Here is a 13,534-nt window from a genome sequence, read left to right as displayed (position 1 = left end):
TGGATGGCCTCAGTACACAAAAGGAAAAATCAGAATTTGAATTTTGGCAAAGTTTTGTAACCTTTTAGAAATTTAAAACACTTGAAAACAAGTATGATACCAAAGAAAACAAAATTTTGATGTCACTCATACCATCTGAAAGCAGTCACAAATCTCACCTCGGGCTATTGGCAGGAGTAGGACAAATGTACTTTTTACTTGCTGACAGACAAACAATTCTAAAAGCTTTTGATGGCCATCATTACACATGTGCTCTGCCAGCAATATAAAACACACCTAGATAACAATAGCGTTGCAAAAAGAAAAACATTGAATTATTATATGTCCTGTTTCATGCAGTGAAGGAGGGTAAGGGTAGTGTAGAGGGCAGGCAAATATATGTAAGCAGTAAACCATTGGACAAACAAGGCTGTGTTTCATGGTCATTCTTATATATGGCAACTTCCAGAAGTGTATGAAAATTTCGCATGCACAGGTACAAGATATATCACAGCTGTAAAACAGCTTTAAAGTTCAAAGCTGTAGACAGACATAAGTGACAGAAATGTATTCAATATGACTGTCGGATTAAAACTCAGATTTTTTTACGTGGTTGAACGTGTTGCCACTTAACCAAACGTATGGTCACCATAGCATCCCTAGTAGGCACCAGGCAAAGAGTATTATAAGTTGGGACACAGATAGCTGAAGTGGACAGAAGTCAAGAACCTCACAGACAGGGTTCATTGCACATAAATTTAAATTTTGGATATATTTTGGACTATTGTATTTAGATGGAGATCTTCTCCCTGTGTTAGATATTCAAGATATGCACACTCTTTTGACAATTGAAGAGCCTTTGTTTAGTGTGGGAGAAGATTTTGTAGGTTCCAGTAACTCATCTAATTTTTCCCTTGATTTTTGACAAACCTTTGTGGTTCTCAAGCATATGGATAGCTCTAGAACTTAATTTTCCAAACTAATGGGTTCTTCCATACTTGTTTTCGACTGAAAATTTACTAGTATATATAGATGTGATGTATTAAATCTTATACCTCCATATCAGGCTAACTGCTCTTGCTTTTCATTTCATTAGAACCAGGCATTCAGGCTACAATTGATTGTATTTTCTTACATACATTATCTTTCTCTTATCCTCCATTCCTCTTTACACTTTTTTGACTCGCCATTTTTTCCCCATCGAATAGTTTTCTATTTTTTTTCTTTTACCATTTATGTTCTATTCTAGATTTGGCCTTACTGAAGACTTCTACCATGAATTGGTTCTTTTTGATAATAAAAAAAGAAAACTGAAACTTTTCTCTTTCAGGATTTGATGAACTCACTGTTTTTGTTGGCACAAGATCACGCAGTCGTGTCTTTCAGCTGAGTCCACCCCGTAATGATAGAAGATATCATATTATTGTCACAGTTCAAGTAGACCACCTTTCAACTAAAGTAACAGTTCGCAGTCCACTGCAGGTCAGTCTGCCTCCCTCCTTTTTCATATAGCATAGCATAGACAGTCAAAAGTTACAAGGAACTGCTTGTATAATTTTCCCATATGGAAAAAAGGTTTTCAAGTAGTATTGTTTTGTTTTGTTAATTGGTTCATACTGATTTATATAAAAACTCACATATACAGGGATATATTTTGAAGTTATGTGTATGTGGAAGGTAGGTACTGTAGTATTACTGTTTAGATTTGAGGGAAATTTGGCCAAATGATGTCTTAGAAGAATACATGAGAAACCTAGGAATAGGTAATAGCTGCTTTACTAATTGCTCTGGTCATCCATTTATGAAGGCAAGAGAGAGCATATGATGGCATATCTCGCCAGGGGGATGCTATTTCATATGTGTTGGAGTGGTGACAGGAATGGATGAAGGCAACAAGTATGAATATATACATGTGTATATATGTATATGTCTGTGTATATATATGTATGTATATGTTGAAATGTATAGGTATGTATATGTGCATGTGTGAACGTGTATTTATATACATGTGTATGTGGGTGGGTTAGGCCATTCTTTCGTCTCTTTCCTTGAGCTACCTTGCTAATGCGGGAGACGGCGATTAAGTATGATAAATGAATAGAAATAAATAAATATACTTCCCATGCATACCCCGCAGTGGATGATTAAAGGGGACAGCAGAGTGGGAGGCTAGAAACCCTCCCCTCCTTGTATTTTAACTTTCTAAAAGGGGAAACAGAAAAAGGAGTCATGCGAGCAGTGCTCATCCTCCTCGAAGACTCAGATTGAGGTACCTAATGGGTATGGATGTAAGAAAGATGAGAAAAAAGGAGAGATATGTAGTATGTTTGAGGAAAGAAATCTGGATGTTTTGGCTCTGGGTGAAGTGAAGCTCAAGGGTAAAGGGGAAGAGTGGTTTGGGAATGTCTTGGGAGTAAAGTCAGGGGTTGGTGAGAGGACAAGAGCAAAGGAAGGAGTAGCACTACTCCTGAAGCAGGAGTTGTTGATTAAGTGATAGAGTGTAAGAAAGAAAACTCTAGATTCATATGGGTAAATCTGAAACTGGATTAGAGAAGTGGATAATTATTGGTGCCTATGCACCTGGTCATGAGAATAGAGATCATGAGAGGCAAGTGTTTTGGGAGCAGCTGAGTGAGTATGTTAGCAGTTTTCATGCCTGAGACAGGGTTATAGTGATGGGTGATTTGAATGCAAAGGTGAGTGACGTGGCAGTTGAGGGTTTATATGATTGGTGTACATGGGGTGTTCAAGTGTTGTAAATGGAAATGATGAAGAGCTTGTAGATTTGTGTGCTGAAAAAGGACTGGTTATTGGGAATACCTGGTTTAAAAAGAGAGATATACATAAGTATACATATGTAAGTCAGAGAGATTGCCAGAGAGCAATATTGGATTGTGTGTTAATTGATAGGCATGTGAAAGAGAGACTTTAGCTGTTAATGTGCTGAGAGGGGCAACTGAAGGGATGCCTGATCATTTTCTTGTGGAGGCAAAGGTGAAGATTTGTACAGGTTTTCAGAAAAGAAGAGAGAATGGGGTGAAGAGAGTGGTGAGAGTGAGTGAGCTTGGTAGGGAGACTTGTGTGGAAGTACCAGGATAGACTGAGTGCAGAATGGAAAAAGGTGAGAGCAAAGGCCGTAAGGGGAGTGGGAGAGGAATGGGATGTATTTAAGGAAGCAGTGATGGCTTGTGCAAAAGATGCTTGTGGCTTGAGAAAGGTGGTAGGTGGGCAGATGGAAGGGTAGTGAGTGGTGGGATGAAGAAGAAAGATGGTTAGTGAAAGTAAAGAGAGAGGCATTTGGACAATTTTTGCAGGGAAATATTGCAAATGATTGGGAGATGTATAAAAGAAAGAGACATGATGTCAAGAGAAAGGTGCAATAGGTGAAAAAGAGGGCAAATGAGAGTTGGGGTGAAAAAGTATCATTGAATTTTAGGGAGAATAAATAAATGTTTTGGAAGGAGGTAAATAAAGTGTGTAAGACAAGAGAACAAATGGGAACATTGGTGAAGGGGGCTAATGGGGAGGTAATAACAAGTAGTAGTGAAGTGAGAAGGACATGGAGTGAGTATTGTGAAGGTTTGTTGAATGTGTTTGATGATAGAGTGGCAGATATAGGGTGCTTGGTCAAGGTGGTGTGCAAAATGAGAGGGGTCAGGGAGAATGATTTGGTAAACAGAGAAGAGTAAGTGAAAGCTTTGCAGAACATGAAAGCCGAAGGCAGTGGGTTTGGATGGTAATGCAGTGGAATTTGTTGAAAAGGGGGTGACTGTGTTGTTGACTGGTTGGTGATAATATTCAATGTATGTATGGTTCATGAAGTGCCTGAGGATTGGCTAAATGCATGCATAGTGCCATTGTATAAAGGCAAAGGGGATAATGGTGAGTATAAGTGAAGTATAAGTTCATTAAGTATTCCTTGGAAATTATAAGGGAGGGTATTGATTGAGAGGGTGAAGGCATGTACAGATCATCAAATTGGGGAAGAGCAGTGTGGTTTCAGAAGGTTAGCATGCAAATAGGCTTTATCCAAGGAATATTTTTTAAGAATAGCTGTGATATAGTTAGTTAGCTTGCACATAGGCTTTATCCAAGGAATATTTTTTGTGTAAATGGTAGAGGATGTGTGGATCAGGTGTATGCTTTGAATAATGTACGTGAGAAATACTTAGAAAGACAGATGGATTTGTATGTAGCATTTATGGATCTGGAAAAGGCATATGATAGAGTAGGTACAGATGCTTTGTGAAAGGTATTAAGAGTATATGGTGTGGAAGGTGAGTTGCTATAAGCAGTGAAAGGTTTTATCAAGGATGTGAGGCATCTGTACGAGTAGGAAGAGAGGAAAGTGATTGGTTCCCATTGAATGTCGGTTCACGGCAGGGGTGCATGATGTCTCCATGGTTGTTGAATTTGTATGGATGGGGTTGTTAGGGAGGTGAGTGCAAGAGTTTTGGAGAAAGGGGCAAGGATGCAGTCTGTTGTGGATAAAAGGGCTTTCGAAGTTAGTAATTGTTTGCTGGAGAAAGTGAAGTGTTTTAGATATCTGGGAGTGGATTTGGCAGTGGATGGAACCATGGAAGTGGAAGTAAATTATAGAGTGGGGGAGGGGGCGAAAGTTCTGGGAGTGCTGAAAAGTGTATGGAAGGCGAGAACATTATCTTGGAAAGCAAAAATGGGTATGTTTAAAGGAATAGTTGTTCCAACAATGTTATATCGTTGCGAGGCTTAGGCTATAGATAGAGTTGTGTGAAGGAGGGTGGATGTGCTGGAAATGAGATGTTTGAGGACAATATGTGGTGTGAGGTGGTTTGATCGAGTAAGTAATAATAGGGTAAGAGAGATGTGTGGTAATAAAAAGAGTGTGGTTGAGAGAGCAGAAGAGGGTGTTTTGAAATGGTTTGGTCACATGGAAAGAATGAGTGGGGAAAGATTGACAAAGAGGATATATGTGTCAGAGGTGGAGGGAACAAGGAGAAGTGGGAGACCAAATTGGAAGGATGGAGTGAAAAAGATTTTGAGTGATTGGGGCCTGAACATGCAGGAGGGTGAAAGGCATGCAAGGAATAGTGTGAATTGGAACGATGTGGTATACTGGGGTCGAGTGCTGTTCATGGATTGAACCAGGGAATGTGAAGCATCTGGGGTAAACCATGGAAAGTTTTGTGGGGCCTGGATGTGGAAAGGGAGCTGTGGTTTCGGTGCATTATATATGACAGCTAGAGACTGAGTATGAACAAATGTGGCCTTTTGTAGTCTTTTCCTAGCATTATCTCGTGCACATGCGGGGGTAGGGGGTTTTCATTTCATGTGTGGCGGGGTGGCGACAGGAATGAATAAGGGCAGACAGTATTAATTATGTACATGTGTGTATATGTATGTGTCTGTGTGTGTATATATATGTATACGTTGAGATGTACAGGTATTTATATATGTGCGTGTGTGGACGTGTATGTATATACAAGAGTGTGTGGGTGGGTTGGGCCATTCTTTCGTCTGTTTCCTTACGCTACCTCGCTAATGCGGGAGACAGCGAGAAAGTTTAATAAATAAGTAAATAAATACATACATACACATTCATATACATATATATACATGTACATATTCATACTTGCTGCCTTCATCCATTCCCGTGCGCCACCCCACCAGACATGAAATGGCACCCCCCTCCTCCCACCTGCGTGAGAAGTAGCGCTAGAAAAAGACAACAAAGGCCACATTTGCTTACACTCAGTCTACTAGATGTCATGTGTAAAAAAACGAAACTACAGCTCCTTTTCCACATCCAGGCCCCACAAATCTTTCCATGGCTTGCCCCAGATGCTTCACATGCCCTGGTTCAATCCATTGAAAGCACGACGACCCCAATGTACCACAGTGTTCCAATTCACTCTATTCCTTGCAAGCCTTTCACCCTCCTGTATGTTCAGGCCCCAATCGCTCAAAATCTTTTTCACTCCAACCTTCGATCTCCAATTTGGTCTCCAAACTCTCCATGTTCCCTCCACCTCTGACACATATATCCCGTTTGTCAATCTTTCCTCACTCATTCTCTCCATGTGACCAAATCATTTCAATACACCCTCTTCTGCTCTCTTAACCACACTCTTTTTATTACCACACATCTCTTTTACCCTATCATTACTTACTCAATCAAACCACCTCACACCACATATTGTCCTCAGACATCTCATTTCCAACACATCCACCCTCCTCAGCATAATTTTATCTATAGTTCATGCCTCATAACAATATATCATTGATTGAACCACTATTCCTTCAAACATACCCATTTTTGCTCTTTGAGATAATGTTCTCGCCTTCCACATATTCTTGAACGCTCATAGAACCTTCACCCCTCCCCCACCCTGTGACTCACTTCCACTTCCATGAATCCATCCATTGACAAATCCACTCCCCAGATATCTAAAACACTTCACTTCCTTCACTTTTTCTCCATTCAAACTTACCTCCCAATTAGCTTGTCCCTCAACCCTACTGCACCTAATAACCTTGCTCTTATTCACATCTCCTCTTAGCTTTCTTCTTTCACACACTTTACCAAACTCAGTCACCAGCTTCTGCAGTTTCTCAACCATATCAGCCAGCAGCTCTGTATCATCAGCGAACAACTGACTCACTTCCCAAGCTCTCTCATCCACAACAGACTGCATACTTGCCCCTCTTTCCAAAACTCTTGCATTCACCTCCCTAACAACCCTATCCATAAACAAATTATACAACCATGGCGACATCCCGCACCCCTGCCGCAAACCAACATTCACTGAGAACCAATCACTTTCCTCTCCTCCTACATGTACACATGCCTTACATCCTTGATAGAAACATTTCACTGTTTCTAACAACTTACCTCCCACACCATATATATTTTAATACCTTCCACAGAGCATCTCTATCAGCTCTATCATATACCTTCTCCAGATCCACAAATGCTACATGCAAATCCATTTGCTTTTCTAAGTATTTCTTACATGCATTTTTCAAATGTATGTATATGTATGTATACGTTGAAATGTATAGGTATGTATTTATGTGTGTGTGGGCGTTTATGCATATACATGTGTATGTGGGTGTGTTGGGCCATTCTTTTGTCTGTTTACTTGCGCTACCTTGCTAACGTGGGCGACAACAACAAATTGTAGTAAATGAATATTCGTTTTGATGCATGAGACCAGGTTATAGTGATGGGTGATTTGAATGCAAAGGTGAGTAATGTGGCAGTTGAGGGAATAATTGGTGTACATTGGGTGTTCAGTATTGTAAATGGAAATGGTGAAGAGCTTGTAGATTTATGTGCTGAAAAAGGACTGGTGATTGCAAATACCTGGTTTAAAAAGAGGGATATACATAAGTATACGTATGTAAGTAGGAGAGATGGCCAGAGAGCGTTATTTGATTACGTGCTAATTGATAGGCGCACGAAAGAAAGACTTTTGGATGTTAATGTGCTGAGAGGTGCAACTTGAGGGATGTCTCATCATTATCTTGTGGAGACAAAGGTGAAGATTTGTAGAGGTTTTCAGAAAAAAGGGAGAATGTTAGGGTGAAAAGAGTGGTGAGAGTAAGTGAACTTGGGAAGGAGACTTGCGTGAGGAAGTACTAGGATAGGCTGAGTGCAGACTGGAAAAACGTGAGAACAAAGAATGTAAGGGGAGTGGGTGAGGAATGGGATGTATATAGGGAAGCAGTGATGGCTTGCGGCAGGGGTGTGTGGTGTCTCCATGGCTGTTTAATTTGTTTATGGATGGGGTTGTTAGGGAGGTGAATGCAAGAGTTTTGGAAAGAGGGGCAAGTATGCAGTCTGTTGTGGATGAGAGAGCTTAGAAAGTGAGTCAGTTGTTATTCGCTGATGATACAGCACTGGTGGCTGATTCGTGTGAGAATATGCAGAAGCTGGTGACTGAGTTTGGTAAAGTGTGTGAAAGAAGAAAGCTGAGAGTAAATGTGAATAAGAGCGAGGTTATTAGGTACAGTAGGGTTGAGGGACAAGTCAGTTGGGAGGTAAGTTTGAATGGAGAAAAACTGGAGGAACTAGATTGTTTTAGATATCTGGGAGTGGATTTGGCAGCGGATGGAACCATGGAAGTGGAAGTGAATCATAGGGTAGGGGAGGCGGCAAAAGTTCTGGGAACATTGAACTAGGAGAGATGGGCAGAGAGCGTTATTGGATTACGTGTTAATTGATAGGCGCGTGAAAGAGAGACTTTTAGATGTTAATGTGCTGAGAGGTGCAACTGGAGGGATGTCTGATCATTATCTTGTGGAGGCGAAGATGAAGATTTGTAGAGGTTTTCAGAAAAGAAGAGAGAATGTTGGGGTAAAGAGAGTGGTGAGAGTTAGTGAGCTTGGGAAGGACACTTGTGTGAGGAAGTACCAAGAGAGACTGTCCAGAATGGAAAAATGTGAGAACAGAAGACATAAGGGGAGTGGGGGAGGAATGGGATGTATTTAGGGAAGCAGTGACGGCTTGCGCAAAAGATGCTTGTGGCATGAGAAGCATGGGAGGTGGGCAGATTAGAAAGGGTAGTGAGTTGTGGGATGTAAAAGTAAGATTATTAGTGAAAGAGAAGAGAGAGGCATTTGGATGATGTTTGCAGGGAAATAATGCAAATGAGTGGGAGGTGTATAAATGAAAGAGGCAGGAAGTGGAAAGAAAGGTGCAAGAGGTGAAAAAGAGGACAAATGAGAGTTGGGGTGAGAGAGTATCATTAAATTTTAGGGAGAATAAAAAGATGTTTTGGAAGGAGGTAAATAAAGTGCATAAGACAAGGGAATCAATGGGAACTTCAGGGAAGGGGGCTAATGGGGAGGTAATAACAAATAGTGGTGATGTGAGAAGGAAATGGAGTGAGTATTTTGAAGGTTTATTAAATGTGTTTGATGATAGAGTGGCAGATATAGGGTTTTTGGTCGAGGTGGTGTGCAAAGTTTTAGGGTTAGGAAAAATGATATGGTAAACAGAGAAGTGGTAGTAAAAGCTTTGCGGAAGATGAAAGCTGGCAAGGCATTGGCTTTGGATGGTATTGCAGTGGAACCTATTAAAAAAGGGGGTGATTGTATTTGACTGGTTAGTAAGGTTATTTAATGTACGTATGACTCATGGTGAGGTGCCTGAGGATTGGTGGAATACTTACATAGTGCCATTGTACAAAGGCAAAGGGTATAAAAGTGAGTGCTCAAATTACAGAGGTATAAGTTTCTTGAGTATTCTGGGGAAATTGTATTGGAGGGAATTGATTGAGAGAGTGAAGGCATGTACAGAGCATCAGATTGGGGAAGAGCAGTGTGGTTTCAGAAGTGGTAGAGGATGTGTGGATCAGTTGTTTGCTTTTAAGAATGTATGTGAGAAATACTTAGAAAAGGAAATGGATTTGTATGTAGCATTTATGGATCTGGAGAAGGCATATGATAGAGTTGATAGAGATGCTCTATGGAAGGTATCAAGAATATATGGTGTGGGAGGCAAGTTGTTAGAAGCAGTGAAAAGTTTTTATCGATGATGTAAGGCATGTGTAAATGTAGGAAGAGAGGAAAGTGATTGGTTATCAGTGAATGTTGGTTTGCGGCAGGTGTGTGTGGTGTCTCCATGGCTGTTTAATTTGTTAATGGATGTGGTTGTTAGGGAGGTGAATGCAAGAGTTTTGGAAAGAGGGGCAAGTATGCAGTCTGTTGTGGATGAGAGAGCTTAGAAAAGTGAGTCAGTTGTTATTCGCTGATGATACAGCACTGGTGGCTGATTCGTGTGAGAATATGCAGAAGCTGGTGACTGAGTTTGGTAAAGTGTGTGAAAGAAGAAAGCTGAGAGTAAATGTGAGTAAGAGCGAGGTTATTAGGTACAGTAGTGTTGAGGGACAAGTGAATTGGGAAGTAAGTTTGAATGGAGAAAAACTGGAGGAAGCGAAGTGTTTTAGATATCTGGGAGTGGATTTGGCAGCGGATGGAACCATGGAAGCGGAAGTGAATCATAGGGTGGGGGAGGCGGCAAAAGTTCTGGGAACGTTGAAGTAGGAGGGATGGGCAGAGAGCGTTATTAGATTACGTGTTAATTGATAGGCGCGTGAAAGAGAGACTTTTGGATGTTAATGTGCTGAGAGGTGCAACTGGAGGGATGTCTGATATTTATCTTGTGGAGGCGAAGGTGAAGATTTGTAGAGGTTTTCAGAAAAGAAGAGAGAATGTTGGGGTAAAGAGAGTGGTGAAAGTCAGTGAGCTTGGGAAAGACACTTGTGTGAGGAAGTACCAAGAGAGACTAAGTACAGAATGGAAAAAGGTGAGAACAAAGGACGTAAGGGTAGTGGGGGAGGAATGTGATGTATTTAGGGAAGTGGTGATGGATTGCGAAAAAGATGCTGATGGCATGAGAAGGATGTGAGGTGTGCAGATTGGAAAGGGTAGTGAGTGGTGGGATGAAGAAGTAACATTATTAGTGAAAGAGAAGAGAGAGGCATTTGGACGATTTTTGCAAGGAAAAGGTGCAAATGAGTGGGAGATGTATAAATGAAAGAGGCAGAAAGTGGAAAGAAAGGTGCAAGAAGTGAAAAAGAGGGCAAATGAGAGTTGGGGTGAGAGAGTAACATTAGATTTTAGGGAGAATAAAAAGATGTTTTTATCCCTGGGGATAGGGGTTTAAGAATACTTCCCACACATTCCTCATGTGTCGTAGAAGGCGACTAAAGGGGACGGGAGTGGGGGGCCAGAAATCCTCCCCTCCTTGTATTTTAACTTTCTAAAAGCGGAAACAGAAGAAGGAGTCACGCGAGGAGTGCTCATCCTCCTCGAAGGCTCAGATTGGGGTGTCTAAATATGTGTGGATGTAACCAAGATGAGAAAAAAGGAGAGATGGGTAGTATGTTTGAGGAAAGGAACCTGGATGTTTGGGCTCTGAGTGAAATGAAGCTAAAGGGTAAAGGGGAAGAGTGGTTTGGGAATGTCTTGGAGTAAAGTCAGGGGTTAGTGAGAGGACAAGAGCAAGGGAAGGAGTAGCACTACTCCTGAATCAGGAGTTATGGGAGTATGTGATAGAGTGTAAGAAAGTAAATTCTAGATTGATATGGGTAAAACTGAAAGTTGATGGAGAGAGATGGGTGATTATTGGTGCATATGCACCTGGGCATGAGAAGAAAGATCATGAGAGGCAAGTGTTTTGAGAGCAGCTGAATGAGTGTGTTAGTGGTTTTGATGCACAAGACCGGGTTATAGTGATGGGTGATTTGAATGCAAAGGTGAGTAATGTGGCAGTTGAGGGAATAATTGGTATACATGGAGTGTTCAGTGCTGTAAATGGAAATGGTGAAGAGCTTGTAGATTTATGTGCTGAAAAAGGACTGGTGATTGGGAATACCTGGTTTAAAAAGAGAGATATACATAAGTATACGTATGTAAGTAGGAGAGATGGCCAGAGAGCGTTATTGGATTACGTGTTAATTGATAGACGCACGAAAGAGAGACTTTTGGATGTTAATGTGCTGAGAGGTGCAACTGGAGGGATGTCTGATCATTATCTTGTGGAAGCGAAGGTGAAGATTTTTGGGGGTTTTCAGAAAAGAAGAGAGAATGTTGGGGTGAAGAGAGTGGTGAGAGTAAGTGAGCTTGGGAAGGAGACTTGTGTGAGGAAGTACCAGGAGAGACTGAGTATAGAATGGAAAAAGGTGAGAACAAAGGAGTTAAGGGGAGTGGGGTATGAAAGGGATGTATTTAGGGAAGCAGTGATGGCTTGCGCAAAAGATGCTTGTGGCGTGAGAAGTGTGGGAGGTGGGTTGATTAGAAAAGGTACTGAGTGGTGGGATGAAGAGATAAGATTATTAGTGAAAGAGAAGAGAGAGGCATTTAAACGATTTTTGCAGGGAAAAAATGCAAATGAGTGGGAGAGGTAGAAAAGAAAGAGGCAGGAGGTCAAGAGAAAGGTGCAAGAGGTGAAAAAGAGGGCAAATGAGAGTTGGGGTGAGAGAGTATCATTAAATTTCAGGGAGAATAAAAAGATGTTTTGGAAGGAGGTAAATAAAGTGCGTAAGACAAGGGAGCAAATGGGAACTTCAGTGAAGGGGTCTAATGGAGAGGTGATAACAAGTAGTGGTGATGTGAGAAGGAGATGGAGTAAGTATTTTGAAGGTTTGTTGAATATGTTTGATGATAGAGTGGCAGATGTGGGGTGTCTTGGTCGAGGTGGTGTGCAAAGTGAGAGGGTTAGGGAAAATGATTTGGTAAATAGAGAAGAGGTAGTAAAAGCTTTACGGAAGATGAAAAGCGGCAAAGCAGCAGGTTTGGATGGTATTGCAGTGGAATCTATTAAAAAAGGGGGTGAATGTATTGATGACTGGTTGGTAAGGTTATTTAATGTATGTATGACTCATGGTGAGGTGCCTGAGGATTGGCGGAGTGCTTGCATAGTGCCATTGTACAAAGGCAAAGGGGATAAGAGTGAGTGCTCAAATTACAGAGGTATAAGTTTCTTGAGTATTCCTGGGAAATTATATGGGAGGGTATTGATTGAGAGGGTGAAGGCATGTACAGAGCATCAGATTGGGGAAGAGCAGTGTGGTTTCAGAAGTGGTAGAGGATGTGTGGATCAGGTGTTTGCTTTGAAGAATGTATGTGAGAAATACTTAGAAAAACAAATGGATTTGTACGTATCATTTATGGATCTGGAGAAGGCATATGATAGAGTTGATAGAGATGCTCTGTGGAAGGTTTTAAGAATATATGGTGTGGGAGACAAATTGTTAGAAGCAGTGAAAAGTTTTTATCGAGGATGTAAGGCATGTGTACGTGTCGTGTAGGAAGAGAGGAAAGTGATTGGTTCTCAGTGAATGTAGGTTTGCGGTAGGGGTGTGTGATGTCTCCATGGTTGTTTAATTTGTTTATGGATGGGGTTGTTAGGGAGGTGAATGCAAGAGTTTTGGAAAGAGGGGCAAGTATGCAGTCTGTTGTGGATGACAGAGCTTGGGAAGTGAGTCAGTTGTTGTTCGCTGATGATACAGCGCTGGTGGCTGATTCATGTAAGAAATTGCAGAAGCTGGTGACTGAGTTTGGTAGTGTGTGAAAGAAGAAAAGAGTAAATGTGAATAAGAGCAAGGTTATTAGGTACAGTAGGGTTGAGGGTCAAGTCAATTGGGAGGTAAATTTGAATGGAGAAAAGCTGGAGGAAGTGAAGTGTTTTAGATATCTGGGAGTGGATCTGGCAGCGGATGGAACCATGGAAGTGTAAGTGAATCATAGGGTGGGGGAGGGGGTGAAAATTCTGGGAGCCTTGAAGAATGTGTGGAAGTCGAGAGCATTATCTCGGATAGCAGATAGTGGTTCCAACAATGTTGTATGGTTGCGAGGCGTGGGCTATGGATAGAGTTGTGCGTAGGAGGGTGGATGTGCTGGAAATGAGATGTTTGGGGACAATATGTGGTGTGAGGTGGTTTGATCGAGTAAGTAATGTAAGGGTGAGAGAGATGTGTGGAAATAAAAAGAGTGTGGTTGAGAGAGCAGAGGAGGGTGTGTTGAAGTGGTTTGGGCACATGGAGAGAATGAGTGAGGAAAGATTGAC

The 13,534-nt window shown here is 41.4% G+C and overlaps 1 protein-coding gene across 1 annotated transcript in view; it reads left to right on the top strand.

Annotated features, from left to right (window-relative positions):
- LOC139764960 (intermembrane lipid transfer protein VPS13A-like) overlaps positions 1-13,534 on the top strand; it is a 1,504,808-nt gene that overhangs the window by 626,622 nt on the left and 864,652 nt on the right. The window contains 1 exon segment of the mRNA XM_071692018.1: positions 1,310-1,461. Coding sequence (XP_071548119.1) covers positions 1,310-1,461 — 152 coding nt within the window.

This window comes from Panulirus ornatus, chromosome 52 (genome assembly GCF_036320965.1).
Source record: "Panulirus ornatus isolate Po-2019 chromosome 52, ASM3632096v1, whole genome shotgun sequence".
In the NCBI taxonomy this organism is placed as follows: domain Eukaryota; kingdom Metazoa; phylum Arthropoda; class Malacostraca; order Decapoda; family Palinuridae; genus Panulirus; species Panulirus ornatus.
The sequence above is the reverse complement of the archived record's forward strand: the minus strand, read 5'-3'. Positions and strand labels throughout refer to the sequence as shown.